The following is a 19417-nucleotide window of genomic DNA, read 5'->3' as shown; positions in this document are numbered from 1 at the left end:
AGAATACAATTTTTTAATGTATGAAATGTATATATATTATAGGTAATATAGTATATACACAAAATTATTGACGATTTTAATCTTAAAAATATATCTCAACATTTATTTAGGTGAATGGTTTTGTAAGTAATTATCAAAAATTGGACAATTTAATTTTTAGTGATATCAAATTTGAAATTAAGAAAGAATTTAAATTTTGTAACTACGCTCTTTTTAGTTCCAAATGCTTGACAATAGAGGGCAATTAGTGAATCATTTCGTAAAATGGCTGCCATCAGGTGTAGGGTTTATTTATAAAGTGAAAAATTATTGAAGTCGTTCATTTTTTAGTAATCAAAAATTATCTTTGTGCTTTCCAATAATAAAGTCCTATAAATAATCCTCGAGATGCATAAATATTAGTTAAGTATTTTTATATCGGTGAAATTTTTCGAATGTAGTCGTAATCGCTATTGTGTGACGAGACTTAAACTAAGTGCGGAAGTATAAAAAAAAGTTCATGTGAAGCTGTCAAAGGTACTTATCTCAATTTGCCCATAACTATAAGCGTTGATGAATGTCTGAGAGTGATATTTACGACTCGGCGGACGAATATACAAGCCTAATGGACGGTCACGTCGCGGAATCTCGCACGGACGATTTGGGCTTGGTCACTGGTCGAAAAAGGCGTTCTCGCATTAGTAACGAAGAGGTATTTTATTCTATTGTATGGTACTTATACAGGTTGAGTTATCTACATAGATAACTTAAAAGAACTCGAAAAATATATATTGTATAATATGTATGAATTATAGGTTGAAAATGGTGTTCCTGAAGTCCATGTTCAGACACCAGGTATATCGAATAATGCAAGTTCAGGTAGGAGAGGTACATCAGGCAATAGTGGCCAGGGTAGATCTAGAAATTATAGAGATGAAGAGGAAGAGGAATTAAAGTATGGAGCAGCACATGTCATTAAATTATTTGTGCCTGTATCCCTTTGTATGTTAGTTGTAGTTGCCACAATTAGTTCTATAAACTTCTATACAACCAAAGGAATGTATTTGTAAGTATACTTTGAAGTCTTTTGTATATTGTTTGTATAAGATGATAGTTGTGTTCTATGATTGTATTATTGTTTTTAGAGTATACACTCCGTTTCATGAAGACAGTGCTGACACAAGTACCAAGGCTTGGCAAGCAGTTGCTAACTCTTTGATACTCATGAGTGTCATTGTATTTATGACTGTGATACTTATTGTCCTATACAAATACAAATTTTACAAAGTAATCCATGGATGGTTGATAATAAGTTCCTTATTGTTGTTATCTATGTTTTCCATGTTATATTGCGAGTGAGTATTGTCATTTTACTAATTACTTTTTGTGGTCTTAACATTTTAAAAAAATGTCTTTTGTAGGCAAGTATTAAAAGCATACAACATTCCAATGGATTTGTTTACATTAGGCTTAGTTCTATGGAATTTTGGAGTAGTTGGGATGATATGTATACATTGGCAAGGTCCCTTGCAATTACAACAAGCATATCTTATTTTTATCTCTGCTCTAATGGCGCTTGTTTTTATCAAATATTTGCCAGAATGGACAGCATGGGTTGTACTAGGTGTTATCAGCATTTGGGGTAAAATAGATTTGTTATTAAAAAGTACAAACGCATTGCAGATGAAATACATGTAAGTTTTTATAATTTTCCATCCAGATTTAATTGCTGTGTTAACACCAAAAGGACCTTTAAGAATACTTGTTGAGACCGCACAAGAGCGAAATGAGTCTATTTTTCCTGCATTGATTTATTCTTCTACAATTATGTACACAGCGACAATGACTTACGCTGGTTATGTACAAACCGCAACGATGACTACCAGCGACAATGCTACTGGTGACAGCACGACATATACAATGCGTGATCAAGCAGATAATCAAAACAATCCTGCATCGGGAGATGCAGAAGAGAGTGGGTTTACTCCTGAATGGATAGATACACATGGTAGCAAATAAACTACTAGTGTACTACCTATTCAGTTATTGTAACTTGATGTAATATTTTATTATCAGGTGATCGAGGAGCGAGGCGAGCGCAAGAAGTACGTGAAAACACTTTATCCCTAACAGAAAGATCAAGGCAACAAGATAATCGCGTTGCGCGTGAATCACAAGGGCAGCAAATTGCAATTACCGAAGAAGAACGAGGTGTGAAATTAGGTCTTGGTGATTTTATATTCTACAGTGTTTTAGTTGGGAAAGCTTCCAGTTATGGCGATTGGAACACCACGTTGGCTTGTTTCGTTGCTATTCTTATTGTACGTGTTTTGTAATTTATATTTTATATTAAAATAGTAAAAGTTTTATTGCGAACATTTTTATTTCCAGGGGCTTTGCTTGACGCTATTGTTACTGGCTATATTCAAGAAGGCATTGCCCGCATTACCAATCTCTGTTACGTTTGGTTTAACATTTTATTTCGCCACAAGGGTAATCGTTGCGCCGTTTGCGGATAATTTAGCGAGCGAGCAAGTGTTCATTTAACTGTAGGTATGATAAGCATAATATTCATAATTTATTACAAAAGGATAGTGCCTATTCATATATTGATCGTTTAGCTTTTGTATTTCGTTTAAATTCGTCGTTCGTAATTTGTCATTTACAAACTTATACCACGGATATATTAATCGTCTCATGACATGGTACAAATCAAGATGAAAATGTACATTATAAGAAACTGGATGAACCAGTATTTTTTAATAATAAGTATTCGTTGAACAATCACATCGGATAGAAATCTAGTGTCTCAAAAAAATGCTCAAGATATAAATTTACATTTGTAAAACGAATAACAAAAATAATAAATAATGATTGTATTTATCTGACATCCATTGCACGTTAAGTGTAAAACACATTTAAAGCCCTTAACGGTTTTTCATTTTTTTTATTACAATTTGTAGATTATTTTTCTATTTTATAGGTTATAAGGTTATTAATTAGAAATAATCGAGCTATGACAAATTTATTGTGTGTCTTTACATTTAGAGAACATAGATCGCATAGATCGAGTATAAAAAAGCGGTTGATGATGGTTTTTTTTTCTCCATGCTTTTTCTCGGAAACTGTATGAAACATGAGGTATAATGTTTGTCTAAATAATTTGCTAAATGTACAGACCTCGCGGCTACAAATTACTAGTACCACTAGCCGTCTAGGACAATTCCTCGGGGTTTGAAGTCCGTTTATACACAGCCATGGAATACGTATCGCTCATCAGTCACGAACTTGATTATCCACTTCAATGACAATACGTATTGCTATAAGTTTCATTCGATACTAAACAACATGGGTTTAAGTATAAGCTTCATAACATTCTTTTTACTTATTAGAGAATTCAAGGCAAAATGATCTGGCCATGTAATGGAGAGATGCGATTTCTTTTATTATTATAATAATAGAGAATTCTTGGACTTGAAAAGCGTATATATTATCTTTCTTTCCTTTTATCGAGAAGCAGTTTTATAAATATAGCGGATAAACATTTTGCCGAGAATAATCGATAATATCAAAGTTAGCATTTACTAACAATTCTCTCATTGCCATAAGCATTGCATAACGATTTCAAGTCAACTTTAACATCGCTGTTCCTTTTTCTTTTTTCTTTACAAACTTTGCCGCAAAACGCAGTGTATACATATACAATATATATTATATATAAATTCCCGAAATCGGAAGAACTTCAACAGCGATATGATATCATTTGCACTTCGTAAAATTATAATTCAATAAGTTTATAACTACGTATTAAGAGGAAGTTCGATATTTTTTCTTCTTTTTTTTTTTTGCTTCTTTTAAGATCCGGTCAATATTCAGTCCCGACGATGTGTAAAAGACGCTGTTCGACGAAAAAATAAACGCGTTCATTTATGAAATCTAATTATTATCACGAGTATAAACGCCCGATTAAGATCACCGTGGTTGTGCGCACAACAAATTATTCTTTATATCGTGCGTATCTTGTAACAATACTGGTACTAGCTATACATTTTACTAGTGATAGACGCGATTTTAGATTCAATGAAATCAACATTTTCGTCCAAGAAACAAGATAGGTACACTTGGAAAATTGCAAAAATTTTAACGGGAGAAAAACATTAGGAAAATATTCGTAACCCGTAACAAGTAATCAAATCGTGTAATTTGAAATGAAATTACATCGACGTTAACTTTAATGTATCATTTTCCTGTCGAGAATAGCTAAAATCTCGTATCGAAAATAGCTTCGAGACACATCAGATCTTTGTTTCCCGTTAAATAGAAATTTCACAATATCTTCTTTCTTTTACTAATGCTAAGAACAAAACAAATATTAAATATGCAATATATATATCAGTCTTATAAACAATAAACTTTTGGAAACGTATTTTGGCAAATACATAATAATCATTGCAAAAAGTGGTAACTATACTTTGCTAATATTTTTCCCACTTTAGCTTTTCTCCAGTTCATCGATATAAAAAATACATAACGAATTATAAATATCTACTATGCGTTCACTCGAATTTGTTCATTCTTCTATTTTTGGAGAATCGTGCGTGGTCTTTTTTCTTTAATTGTTTAACTTGTTCCGTATTTGCTGCTTTCGAACGTTCCACGTCTGAAGAACGAACTAAATTCCAGCAACGATTGCTTATCTATGTTACTTAAGTTGCCGTTGTACTTGTAGAGAGGTTCACAGTGCGGTAACTCTGAGCAGACTTGAATCAACCGTCGTAAATATTCCTCTAGTCGTTTTCTACGTTGCCGTGCCACAACTTCATACCTTGGAAAAACTTGTCGAGGTGGGAAGCGTATTGCCGCTACCTGTATATAATTGAAGTATATAAAACTATCAAAAAATTGATGAAAGTTCCTTCTTCTCATATTTCTAATATTTTTAATCTTTTGCAAACGGCTACGATACATATTATAATAATGTAAAAGGACTATAATCAAATTCGTGAGAAATAAGATTTTTGGATATTAAAATTAATTGTGTAGCGGCACTCGACAGCAAATTATGACCGGACGGCGATAGAGCAGTGGTTAGTACCGTTGGTTACGAACGTTCGGGACCCCGGTTTCTTCCACGATTCTTAACTGAGAAGGCAACCCGGACGGAAGACACAAAATCATCCTATACGGGACCTACCCATCTCTGCGTATACAGCAGCACCACCTGTCACGACTACTATATCACACCTCAATTGTAATAGTTTTGATGACCATAGGTATTATATTTGTGGCGGCACTCAAAAGCAACTATCACAGGACGACGGCAGCGCAATGGTTAGCACCTTTGCTTACGAACATTCGGGACCCGTGTTTTCAAATCCCGGCGCCCGTAGTCCGATTTTTCTTTTTACGATTCTTAAATGAGAAGAAAAAGCAGCAGTACCTCCCAGCGCAATCTACACCAGCAGTAGCACTATCACCCACAACTATCATACCTCAAATTGGTGATCCCGACGTGATCGACAGCGAAAAGAGGTGACCGTGATAGCGCTACCGAGACTTCATCACTGCGAATCTAAGACTGCGGAAACTGGATCTACTGCTATGACGAACTCGAAACGGCCCTTCCGTCTTCAGCGAACCTCGACACCTCACCACCTCTGATCGACGCAAGCAGGTGACAGGATACGAGACGATGACCAAGGCAGGAGTGATGCAGCCAACGCAAAGTCAATGGGCATATCATCTCTGCACGTCATACTAAAGAAGAACGGAGGCCTACGACCGTACGCTAAAACGCCCGCACCGTACCGACAGATCCACCGTCACACGAAGACTTCGCGCAACATCTGCACAGGTTTGACAACAAGCGGCCGACACCTTACTCTGCATCGAAACGATAAATCCGCAGATGCCGAATTCTCGCAACCGCACACGGAAACAACGACCGAGATCATACGGCCATATGCACAACACAAAGAAGAAACGTTATCACTGATAAGGGGTTACTGTGGCGGCATTCGATAGCAACTATCGTCGAACGACGACAGCACAATGGTTAGCGCGTTTGGTTACGAACGTTTGAGACCCGGGTTTTCAAATCCCGGCGTCCGTAATCTGATTTTTCTTTCCACGATTCTTAAATGACAAGAAAAAGCGGCAGTACCTCCCAGCAATCTACACCAGCAGTAGTACTATCACCCACAACTATTACACCTTACTACTATATACCTTATATATACCTTATACTATATTACTATTTGAAGAAGAACAGCAAGGTACAAAGGGAAACCCATAGAATCAAAAAAGGAACTAGTAAACGAGTGCATAAAGTAAAGAGAGAGAAACTGGGGAAATGGCCAAGACGGGAAAAGAGCCCAAAAGCCCAAAAGTTGCCATAGTTTTTAAAGACAGAATAATTAAGGGAGTGCAATATAATAGAGTGAATAAGAGGGGAGGTAGATATATAAGAAGCGAAATAGGTAAAAGAGATGTAACACCGAAACCTCGTTTAAACCCGAAAGGCACAGACTAAGCAATAATAAATAAAAATATATTATTTGTTACTATTTGTTATTTGTTAAAAAAATTTTGAGAAAATTTTATCAATTATAATTATTTAATGTTAACAAATTTCGAATATACAGAAAATTAATAAAGCGAATAAAACTATTCTGCTTACCTTACTACCATATTTTTGTCTCATAGAAATATACAATTCTCGAAATCTTCTGTATCTACGTAAAAGCGTCCAGCTATCGTCCTGTGCTACGACGCGTACCTCGTATTCGTAGTGACTGGACGTGCCAGCTCCGCGTATCACGTAGGAAGGTATACTAACCATCATGTTAATCACACTACCGTAGTCGGCGTCGTTTGCTATCAAAGATGGCAAAGACCTCGTGATTGTCAGGGTATATGGACTACTCAAACGATCACCTCGATTTTGACTCTAAAACAAAGGTCAGATATCATAACAAATGATCTTCATACTTTCATTATTGGAAGATAATTTTTAATTGTCTTCCAATTTATATTACATCATGCATATTATAAATTACCGTTAAATATACTGTTGAATATCCTCTTCCCGCTGATATTCGAGGCACTACCGATTCTGACAAGTTCTCCTCGCCATTGATATTAGGCCTGTGGTTCCTGAGAATTGGAGATCGCGTTGTGGCCACGGCCAGCAACGTGGCTGAGCTAGTCGTGGACTCTACATCACGGCACGATATTGTTTCTATTGTTTGTGCAGGATCATTCGCATCACCAACTGCCAATCTATCATCACATTGTGATTGTTGCTTGAGATTCTTTCGTTCGTCTTCTAAAAGCGATACTTCTAATTCGATTTGCTGCTTTTGAAGATCTTGTAAGATCGCAATTTGTCTATTCAGATCTTCTTTCGAGGGTGTGCTGGCCTCTAGGCACCTCATCACCATCATTCGTTGACGAGCGATTCTTTGGTTCAATCGTTTCATCGCTGGATTCTGCTGCACAGGTGACTCCAGCGAATCTTCAGGAATATCCTCCTCCGTAATAGAATTCGTTGGAGACTTTGATTCTGTTTTCTCACTGTTAACACTGCCATTGCAATTTCCTGACTTGATGATCGTATCTATTGAAGACTTTCTATTTAAGTTCAACAAACTTCTGCTTTCTACTTCACACAATTTAGCTCTATCATTCTCTAAGTGGACTTCAGGGGAAGATTTCTGGTGCTTGTTAGGTTCTCTTTGTTTATCACTTGATAATGTCTGAGATTCTTTTGTTTCCGAATTTTCAAACAGAATTCTAGGTTCAGGCGAGTCATCCGCAGCTGTATGAAAAGTATCTGCTGTATCTATAGAACTTGGGATATTTTGTGGCAGTAGACTCAAGGCAGAAGCTATCTGAAGTTTTCTATTGCATCCCTGCAACGATTCAATATCTCCATTGTGAAGAACTTCATCGCCGCTCAAGGAACAATCACCTGGTGAAGCAGGCAACGCACGCTTCAAGTCTAATGAAAGACTTTGTTTTCTTCTCAGGATCTCTTGCAACTGCTCCTGGCTTCGCCTCGCCAGCAACAATTTCTTCTCTGTGTTTCCTTCTTCTTGAAACTATAAACATATGTATTTAATATTTAATGAGAATAAGAAAAGTAAGTTAGCTTCTAGTTATAAACAGTATCCTAACCTCAAGATTAAACATATGCTTTTGTTTTTTAGCTATTTCTATTAACTCCTCTTCCATCTTGTCTACCTTGCTCTGGTGCTCATTGAGGGATTTCACCTTGTTCTGTAGCTCAGTCTCCAATACAGCCAATTCTTTCTTCTGGAAGGTAGATTTTTAGAGTTGGATTTTATTTCTTGATTCTTTTATAATGTTCTCTTGATTATAGAAACTAGCTAATTCTTGTTTTTGATTTTTCTATGAACCATATTTTTCTTATTAAATTCATATATACAAAATTTAATGATATAAAGATACATAGAATGCATATTTAGTAGATGAAACATGTTTCCATATATGTTTAATTTTTTTAGCTGTGTTCATAAAGATACGAATTTGCATAAATATGCACAGTCTAGTGGTTAAGTAAATAAAAGACTAAATCATAATTAAAGAGATGTAGTTCACAAAAACGTGAAGTCCTTGCTTAAAAAAAGTTATGGCTTGACCTAGTTCCTAGAATTAATCCAGTCATTAAGATTATAGTTAAACTTGAGAAAGGATGGTTTTAGAATCACTTACATGATGATTAACAAGCTCTCTCACCGCGTCAACGCATTTATCATCGTTCAAACTCGACCAGGACTCTGGCAAGCTGCCATCGCTACCAGCACCGTCGTCCGTCTGAAATGGTACATTTTTTTCTGAACTGAAAAACTGCGAATCTTCGTTTCTATGTTAATACTTCATTAGAGTATTATTAAGAAAGGAATAGAGATAATTAACAAAGCAATAATAAAAAAAGAAAATAAATAAAGACAAGATGCAGGGTCATATATGTTACATGCAATTACATTTTTTTAAATTTATTTTTTCTCCCGTTTATTTCAATAGTTCGTGCCATCAAAATACAGACTATATGTGCCGCATGTTATACCGATTTTTTCTTTTCTGTCTAGACTCTTACCTTCTCCCACCATTGATGAAATCTTTGAGCGCGCTCGTGATTGCTCATGAACTCTTGAAACTGACGATGCTTGGACTGCAATGTCGTGCGCAGAGAGGCAACTTCCCTACATAAATTTTCTACCTAGTACCACACACACACAGATATCGATGCATTAACAAAAAAGATAACTGAAAAAAATATAGTTTAGATGCGAGTCCCATTCTTTTTCTTCCTTTCCTTTTATTTAATTCCCATTAATTTCATTTTTTATTATATATATATATATATATATATATATATATATATATATATATATATATAAATTATACGTTTAAACGAAAAATAAACTTTTAAACTTACATTTGAAGTGATAATAACGAAAAATGATAGTTTTACAAGTCACCATGTACACAGATACTCTGCTATCGGTTACGAGAGAAGAATGATGTAGAATGGATAAAAATAAAAACAAAAGCATGCCATCTGTTTATGCATCAATGATAATACGGGGCTACGTGACGTTATTGCAGAGGTCAGTTCATACGAGATTTATTGAAAGATCCAAGTAAATGTTGAATGAAAAAGAAAAAAAAATTAATGGTAAAAGAAGAAGAAAACAGAAACGATGAGATAATCGCGATAAATACATTACCTTATAAAATTCGTTTAGTTAGGTCTTTAAATCCCACATCAGTATTGGACAAAGTGTACGTGCGGACGTACCCCAACAAAATTGTTAACAAGATACACTGGGTTTGTTAATTGGGAGTGTTAATTCTCTCGACTGTGTATACATATAATGCTTAATAGAATATACAGGGTGGTTGGTAACTGGCGGTACAAGCGGAAAGGGGGTGATTCTACGCAAAAAAAGAAGTCGAAAATATAGAATAAAAATTTTTTTAAATTTTTTTTTTAATTTTTCCATCGAGACAACGATCTACAGTGAGATCCGTTATAACGTACCGCACGCGTACCGAGCGAAAATTCAAAGTCGATTTTCTCGAAAACAAAGCCTCAAACGAAAAATTTTTATTCTATATTTTCGACTTCTTTTTTCGCGTAGAATCACCCCCTTTCCGCTTGTACCACCAGTTACCAACCACCCTGTATATGAAAGATAGAATACAGATAGTAGAAGTGTGCGTGCAAAATATCATATCGTGGAAGATCGAAGGCCAATTTTTGTAAGAAAAATTTATTAATCAACAGTATTCGTATATATTTATTATATATATGTATGTATATAATAAACAGTTCTTTTTTCTTTCTCGCATAACAAACCCATATATACAGACGTTTCTACAAAGGACAAGCCCAGATATGTACATAACAGTTTTTTTTTTCTTTTACTCTGTTCATTGTAACAGTCGTCTACAAGATACTTAACATATAACATTCCACGGAATGCCATATTTGTCCGGCAAAATCTTGTCAACACTGGCACTTTTATCGTATTCAAACAGCTTATCGTCATTTAAGCTTCTCTATCTAATTTTCGCCATTAAAAAAATAAGCGTTAAGATTATAGTCTGCGGGATATTAGGCGTGATTCGTATTAAAAACCCGTAATAGAGCCTACGTAAAGGCAGACAAGTATTATACAAAAAGAATAGGAAACATTTCTTTTATACATTAAAAAAATGATTAAATTATATAATATCGGACAAATATTGTCCCGTTAACAATGTAATTGTACATTAGTTACATTATATTACAATTCAGGAGAAAATCCTGATAGACGCCGATCGTTGCGTTGAAGCACCTTAAGCTTTTTTTTTTAATAAATTTCTATATCTACAGTTAAACTAAAGTGAAAAAATGTGATCATCGTCAATGTTGATGATATAGCTCATTCTTTCTACACCTGAACACCATTTGATATTCAAGTACACTTGTGAATACTTGATGAAGAACATAAACGTGATTTAACGAGAACATGTTCCCTAATACTATTACACACATTTTCTGGGGTCACATGTTTAACGGGCAAATGTGCGAGTTGATGATGATGTTGCCAGACAAGCAAATAAGAACACAGAGAGCAATAAGGACGAGGAAAAATTGATAGATGATCGAGATTACGTTCGGATCTGGAGACGGCGAATCCGAGTCACTTACTTGCGTCATTTCGTCCCGTCGCTCTTGCTCCAGGATGTGACGTCTCGTGCGTAACTCGCGTTGCCTAGATTCCAGAGCCGCTATGGCGTCAGCCCATTCTTTCCATTGGGCACCCCATTCGCGTTCCAATTCGCGCTGCGCTCCTTCCAGAGCCTCTCTTCTCGCGGCCCATCTTTCTTCTCGTTCTTCCTGTTCCCTCTGTGCAAATTAAAATGAAAAATTTTTATTATTTATTTTAGCTCAAAGCTTTCCTTTAACATTCCATTTGCACTAATTTAAATATCTTTATGTGTAGGATATTAATAATAATGTAACTAGAGTACTAGAAATAATATTCTATGATTATTAAATTATTAATTATAGTAATAAACTATAATGGATTTAATTGGCATAAAAACTAATATCGTATAAAGTTAATTAGTTAATTCACGAACCTTGAAGTCTTCTTTTTCTTTGATAAGGGCTGCTTTTTGTTGTTCCAGTTCTTCAAGCGTTCGGAGATCTTCGCTCGAATTTAAAAGGTTATCACTAGAGGACGAAGCATGCAAATCCGAGACACTCCAACTCAAGAGAGACAATCTTGAAAGATTGACGACCGTGGATTGTAAATTACCGTTACTCGTTCCACCTTCCTTTCTTAGTTTCGCCGCTTCAGCTGGATCGTTATATCGGAACATATTGTTCCGGCCAAGAAGAATAATACAGCCTTGTGACAGCCGCGTTGGCTTATCAACTTGTGCTGTGTTGATCCAGCAGTGAGGAGAAAGGGGATGAAGAGTTGCAACCCCACTATCTAACTCCACCACACAGTGTTCTGGCTCGACATCCGCACCAGTCAATACAATATCCTATTTATTAAGTAGCACATATTATATAATTCATAAAATATGTGTATATATATTCCCGTAGTTTAACTAGTATTCAGATTCAACAAATCTTAATTTTTATTGGGATAAATAAATGAAATGATTACCTGTGTGGTTGGTGCTTCTTCCGTTCCCACTAACGTTCTACCCTCTTTCAGATGATAAAGTGTAACACCAGTACTAAGAAGATCATCATCGATACCCACTAAATGCGGCATCTCTGAATCTAGAACTACGCCAACGCCGCTTTTTCGAAGACCTAACGCTTTCTGCTCTTGGAGAATCTGCTGCGTTTCTCGCCACTTTTCCGTCCATTCTTCCGTCAATACTTTCTCTTGCTCCTGTTTCTCATGAATCTGAGCTAACAATACTTGCGGTGGCCTTTCAACGCTCTGCAATGAACAGGTAAGATTTCACTTTTTAATCGAATTTTTTCTTAATTGGTAAAGGAGAAAGTGTATATCTTTTTTAGGACTTACCATTTCCTTCTCAATAAGAGACTTCAATTTTTCAATCTCCTCTCTCAGTTCCCTGATCAATTTCACGTTCGGATCTTCGTTAATGGTGGGTTTATTAATAATATTTTTCGCTCGGTTAGCGTATCTGAGCGTACTGAGGGTCTCGCCGTAATTACAATCGGCCGGACTAATAGTGGCTATCATGATTGTCTTCGAGTTACCTCCAAGCGAGTCCTTTAACAACCATGTCAATACGCTATCTCGATATGGTATAAAGGCACCACGCTTAGAAGTGGAAGACGCGTCGCCTGTGGAACTAATTTCCGAGAGCGCCGAAATCACGGAACCTAATGTTACCAGTGATTTATTAATGTGGGCACCTTCTTTTAGTCGTTGGCCTGTCGCACCCGTTGCATTTGCACGTTCGCTAAACAAACGTAGGAAACAAATGTGAACTCAACTTTTGCTTACATCTACCTTACATTTATCTTAGATATCTATATTTCTTAATGATTTTAAGAATGTGAGCAAAAGGTTCAAAGTATATGATTACTTCATTCAACTTAAAGTACATTATGCAGAGATTTGTAAGAGAATTACTCAAGATATTACCAAGTGTTGCCATTTTAAAAATGTGATTTAATAGTAAAAATACGATAAATTTTTATAATAATGGAATGGAACTCAACTAACTATCTTGCGGATAAACATTTCCTTCTTTTCAAAGGAAATTCTATAAATATTCTTTAATTCGTTATTACATTTATACATTCTATAAACAAGGCTTCTCCTATTCCAATAGAAATAATTTTTATGAAATCTCCAGTCGTTTATCAAGTTTCAATTACAATAGGAAATAAAAGAAAAGAAAGTATTAAAAACTCAGTATTGTTTTGTATGAACTTTTTGCTCACATCTCGCGTGTTAGTCCGATGATTCCAAAAACAAAAATTATCCTCAAGACACACGTCTCGATACCTTCCAGCCAAATCCACAAGATGCACCTTCGAAACTGTCTCTGACGGCATATTGCCTTCAGATAGTCCAGCTTGCACAAACGTGATTGTAAAAATCGCATGACTCCTGCTGCTCACGTCGTTCATGTTTGTGCTCGCTGTAGTCCTGTGCGTATTACCTCGTACCATGCATTCCTACAAGCGCGGGAACAACTATTTTAAAACTACCTCTTCCACAAGTGTGTTGTGAGTGCAGAACGAGCAGGAAGCAAGAACTGGTTCATTTACCTGAATGTCCGAATAGTCATACACGAGGTGGCTGGATAGGTCTTGGACATAAGGCCCACTTTTGGGATGTTCCCGCACTCGGAGAGAATGAGACTGCGACTGGTCCAGTCTCAACAGATCCCTTACTCTTTCGTTATGTATCTCCAAGAATGACACTTCAGTTCTATAAGACGCTCCGGTCTCTTTACCAGCTGCCATTCTGGCAAACAGCGTCTTACAAATCCGTGGTATCAGTCCTTGAGCCTCCTGAAATTGAAAATGATAAAATTATTAGATGTTAAAGGTAAGGATTCTTTTCTAGGTAAAGAAATACAGTACAAGGCGAAGAAAAATCATAGAAATCAACTGGCCAGTGAAAGTACGAACTAGTGTTTCGCAATAACGTAATGGGTTTCTGCATTGATGATAAGTGAACTACGTGATCGAGCGATCTAGAAGCATCGGAGCGTATTAAATTCATTAAAAGTATGGTAACTTTTGTATCTCTACGATTTTTTTCTCTGTGGATAAAATTTTATGAAAAATGGACTAAATGCTTAAAACAATTAGGGAATTACATTCAATAATAATTTTACGGAATTATTCAAATATGAAAATATTAGGGAATTATCCAGATACCAAACTAAATTTGCAGAATTACTCAAATATTACACTAAATCCAGGATGTCCGAATATCAAACACAAAGATAAAATTTACTGAGCAAAATGGAATATTGTAGAAGATCAAAGAAGAGTAATCTTTTATAAAAGGATAAAAGTGAAATGATCATGCTGGCAAACTAAACGATTAAAATATTACCGGTGTGCCCATCATGGTAAAGGTCTTTCCAGACCCCGTTTGGCCGTAGGCAAAGACGCAGGCATTGTAGCCCTCGAAGGCACTTTCTATTACGTCCGTACCAAGATCATAAAAGACCTAAAATAGAAAAAGGATCAGCTATCTGTTTTTCATATGATAGTAACTAACAAGCATCAACGTTTATGATAAATGAAAATCTTATCGAATTTAAAAATAGCATCAGACACGCCTTATGTGTACTTAACTGTATACATTGATAGGGGAATTTTGATAGTGATTTACTTAAAAGAGTTTTAACGGGTCACCAGAGGAATCAAGATGATCGATAAGTATTAAACAAATACGCGTGTTTTGATTAATTCTACAAATAATAAAAGCGAAATATTTTTTTTACTTACACGATGTATCATTATTTACTACACACGCGATAAAAGACAAATCAGACTTATCACTTATCACGGTGACAAAATAATTTGTAATTATTTAGACATGATCCTTAAAATTTTGAAAAATGTGAAGTCTTTAATTAGAATCTATTCTCTTACGACAATGGTTGCTATACCGGTGCACGCATGCCGGTCTTCTATTTTAATTCTGATCGTGGCTCACCGTCAAAACATTGCCCAATGTGGGATATTGCCCGATGCGAATCAATCGACGGCGATAATTTTTTATTGAGAACAAAATCAATTCCAAAGAGAACGAGCTTATTTAATTAAAAATAATTTAATTCTCATTACAAATGAAATAACAAATTACTTAACATATTGTTCATAATAATTAATGGCTCGTATATTCAAATGAACACACATAATTAAGAAAAGGTATTTCCTCTATTTCTAATGCATCGTTAGATTCAATGATTTATTTAATCTGTATCGTACGTATTATTAATTTCGAATTGATAGATTGATGATATGCTTTGAAAAAACGAAGTAATATATACCTCTTCCTGCGATGCATAGTTGTCATCGCTTGCATCACAGGACCAATAAGAGTGGTCAAATGTGAAGTCTTTATATTTTTCTCGGTCGATATCCCTGCAACTACCTCCTGGTGACTGAAAATAACAATAAAATAATAAAGTCAGTAATTATTCCATTTTATAAAAAGAAATGTCTTTATCGATTCAGATCCATTGGACCAAATACATTGGATCCTTCATTAACAAACGAAAACTCCTTTTATTGATCGAGCTGTATGCATTATAGACTTCCCTTTAAGATTAAAATATAAAGTTCAAGGCACAGTTTCTGTACCTCGTCTGTGGTTTAATGACCTTAATGTTTAGTCATTTTATTGAAAAAGATAAGTCAAATAAATACTTCAAAGTTCCCAACAATTTCTGAAGATAAAGATTTTCACGTGTCCCGTGTGAACTATTTCTTTAATATTGGATTTAATATTGGATTATAATTGATTGGTCATATTAAAGAAAAGGAATATTGGATAGATTGACACGGGTCAAAAGCCTGTACAATGATTGATACCGAAGAAGCGCATCATTCATAAGTGGCTGGCAAACAGCAAGCTGTTATATCACGTGCATTCGTAAGACTGCATCCCACATAACTATAATCGTATCCTATCAAGGGGCACTCCGTACATTATGCAACACAAAGCGAATAGCAAGCAATTAAAAAAATAAAACTCTTATGTTTGTCCATCATGAAACCTGCAATAGACAAAAAAGTGCTAAAGGTGAGGAGTCATTATCGTTCTAGGATCGTGATCAACGCGCTCGATGCCGTAAGAAATTTGAAGTTAGTCCTTGAGGAAACGTTAAAACGTTTGAATCATCACGTTCGACTTGTTGAGGTCATCGATTTCGTTGCACTTTGTGAATTCATTGTTCTTTGTTTCAATATTTTAGATAGGAAATAAAATTAGAAATAACTTTTAGACTTTATAATGTTATTATAAATTATAAAATGTAACATTATAAAATATATGTACTTTATATTATATTTTAACTAAAGAAAGATTATACAGAAAATGTGTGTAAATGTGATCTAGTAAATAAAATAAAAATCTAGTACAATAAGAAGATATAGTAAGTATCTAGCACAATATTTCACTAAAATAATAATAATAATAATTTTCTGCAAAATATTTGTGGTACTTTCGTAATCTATTTGTTAAAATGAATCGGCTGATATATATGTTTTAAATTCGTGAAACGTGGATTCGCTAGCATATTTAAAATTATTCTTATAAACAAGAATTATTTATTTAACTGTTTGTTTCAATTAACAACATACATATACCTATAACCAACAGTATTACGCGTGCCATAAAATGCGCCATAATGTTGCATGCGCTAGATTTTCATAAACCTGTCTTGTCACAATATCACCGATAAAACGGGAAATCTGTTTTATGATAATTAACATGAGATAAAGGTAAGCGGTAGTAATAAATTTACCTTAAAGTTATTTCCTTTTGTAACAAGGTACGGGAGTGATCCTGGAGCGATAAAAGGAATTGTACAAAAATATAAAACTCGTATTTTTAACATTGAGTCATTCCAGAGAGAAAAAGGAATCAGAAACTAAAGATTCATGACTAGGTAGCTAGTTAGGCGTTTATGGAAAACTTAAAAGTGTAAAATGCATATAATACACATAAAAGTTAATGGACAAAATAAATCTTTGCGTAGGCTTCATTTCTTCATATTTGTATTCATATTAATATAAATTTGCACGAACATTTACGACCTACTCATAACAAGTGAACAAAATAGAAATTTCTATTAATATCGTACACGAACCAAATTTACCCCAAAGCATTAATGAGGACGATATAATTAGCTCTAAGACCTATATATTGGTCATACAGAGACGAACAAAAGTTCACTTACGCGCAACGTCTGTTATCTCTATATAGAAATATATATCAGACTTTAATTTTAAATATTATATGATACTACATACACAAAAATTATTATAATTATAATATTTTGATAGAAACAAAAATCAAATTTTCATCCCGATGAAAGTTAATATTAATTTTGTCAAACAACACATTACATATTTTCAATAATTCCAAAAACCTATAATTTGTGATTTTGATAGATTTGATAGCTGTTAATTCTTAATCGCGATATAATTGGTTAGTTTTGTGGTTAGTGTCGTGGGACGGAAACCGAGTGGTCCGGGATTGGTCCAGCAACGATTTTCGCACTTTCTCCGATCAGATGACGTGCCGTTCGCTATCTTGCTCTCACTAGCTAGGCCAAAGATTTCGCTCGGCAAGCGTGGATATCAATGATGTAATGTTAGAATAACAAATAGTCTCCGTATGGTAAAAAGAATTCTATACGTCTACGAACAATATATGTCGCGGTCATTGTGACGTTAATGGGTCAATAGCCGAGGTTCGGTCGACCAGAAATTATGACACGATTCGAGCTCCGAGCGTTTTAACGGCGTGGCGGTCAACGGTAGTTCGGGACGCAAAAAAAATCGCTCTACAGTCTAGAAATCTTTTTAGAAAGTTCGCCCGTGCGATCATTAAGGACGAACTGCATAAGGATTGGCTTAAGGAACTGCAACAGGAGTCGCTTGTTGCGAATTATACATGGAAACTGCATAAGAACGTACATAACATACAATGCTGGAACTTGTAAAATGACTTTTCAATTTCTTATAGAAATTCTGTAAAGTTACAACATTATATTTTTGGAGTATAAACAAATTTCATACTTTAGTCATTTGTAGTCCTAGTCTGGTGTGTTAACCTTACTGCAATCTTTATTTTAATAAACAAAAGAATTTGTGTCGTTTTAAGAAAACTTTAGCATAAAACTAGGAATCAGACTTCAGACATTTTTGAAGAATGAACCACGAATAGTTGAAAATAATTTGAAGATCGCAGCAAGGTTAACCTTAATAAGAGATACGTAAAATTTTTTACAACTAATTGTTTTAAATGCTAGGAAATACCTTCATATTCAAAATCCTCGTTTTCTTGCCATCCATTTGCACGATCATTTTCGCATTCATGGCCAACTCCCTGGAATACAAATTTGACAGATTCACATCTCTATCCATAGAACTGAGCACTTGATATTTTCATTAATGTTCCTACAAATAATATAACGCGAAAAGAAAAAAAAGATAGTCGATAGGGAAAAACATTTGGATAACAATAACATTAGAGGGAATGACAGCAGGTGGCAGAATCTTGTCGCCCAGTCGTCAGTCGCACCGTGGGTCGATCGAAACCATATGATTGATCGTCCCATGGAACGCGTTACGTTCGAAGGTCGAACGTTCGCGAATTGTATCGCAAAAACATCTTTTGTGAGGACTTTGTGTAAATCGTAAATAGCAGGCCTTGACTCGCTGCTTGGTTAATTGTAAAAACTGGGATCTTAAAAACAGGCATTGAATAAAATTCATGACGAAGAATGTATCTGTACTAGAGAACGTACAACTCGTATATCAAACACATAACAATAAAAACACATAAAACACACGTCAAACACAGGTTATCACTAGTTGCACGCACCTTTTGTTAAAGGGACGAACCCTCACAGCAACCTTCACTGAAGCCATGGTTATAAGAAAAGCACAGACTTCGTCAAAAGATGTTGATGTTGCCCGGTATACTTTCTCACTTTTGCGTTTTCTCAACTCGGGTTACGCGAACATGAAGTATTTCGCGGAGCTGTGTAGACAAGACATCGTCGACGGTTGCCGCCGTACTACGAAACGTCTTCGTCGTTGTCGAACCTCGCACGCAATGAGCAACATCATCCTCAACACGGTCTCCACAGGCGGACGACTGGCTAGCAGGCCGCTGTTAAGCCGAAACAAAAAGTTGCGTTTCTGCGCATGCGCGTA

At 35.4% G+C, this 19417-nt stretch overlaps 2 protein-coding genes and 1 long non-coding RNA gene across 4 annotated transcripts; 2 read left to right on the top strand and 1 right to left on the bottom strand.

Moving 5' to 3' along the window:
* The first annotated feature begins 247 nt into the window (after positions 1–247).
* Positions 248–2869, top strand: Psn (presenilin). 2 transcript variants are annotated; one of them, XM_069126347.1, is made up of 7 exons: positions 248–691; positions 795–1045; positions 1125–1334; positions 1401–1621; positions 1700–1954; positions 2056–2300; positions 2371–2869. In XM_069126347.1, exons 1-7 carry the CDS (start codon positions 557–559, stop codon positions 2524–2526), a joined length of 1473 nt encoding a protein of 490 aa, XP_068982448.1. In that variant the 5' UTR covers positions 248–556; the 3' UTR covers positions 2527–2869. The 2 variants fall into 2 exon arrangements, with proteins under 2 accessions (XP_068982448.1, XP_068982447.1); XM_069126346.1 differs by having other exon boundaries at positions 1700–1987.
* A 119-nt stretch (positions 2870–2988) lies between these two features.
* Positions 2989–19417, bottom strand: Klp98A (kinesin-like protein 98A). Its single transcript, XM_069126348.1, has 16 exons — positions 19083–19417; positions 18515–18584; positions 15517–15630; positions 14571–14687; positions 13772–14017; positions 13506–13678; positions 12549–12954; positions 12177–12461; positions 11638–12051; positions 11204–11401; positions 9101–9223; positions 8716–8817; positions 8158–8295; positions 7038–8081; positions 6659–6928; positions 2989–4845 (listed from the first exon to the last, which is right to left on the bottom strand). Exons 1-16 carry the CDS (start codon positions 19127–19129, stop codon positions 4600–4602), a joined length of 3993 nt encoding a protein of 1330 aa, XP_068982449.1. The 5' UTR covers positions 19130–19417; the 3' UTR covers positions 2989–4599.
* Positions 8684–14576, top strand: LOC138186453 (uncharacterized). Its single transcript, XR_011174881.1, has 4 exons — positions 8684–8825; positions 9093–10269; positions 11686–12474; positions 14073–14576. It is a non-coding gene; the product is annotated as an uncharacterized LOC138186453 (long non-coding RNA).

This window comes from Bombus flavifrons, chromosome 13 (assembly GCF_040668555.2).
Source record: "Bombus flavifrons isolate JBK064 chromosome 13, iyBomFlav1_principal, whole genome shotgun sequence".
NCBI lineage: Eukaryota > Metazoa > Arthropoda > Insecta > Hymenoptera > Apidae > Bombus > Bombus flavifrons.
The sequence above is the reverse complement of the archived record's forward strand: the minus strand, read 5'-3'. Positions and strand labels throughout refer to the sequence as shown.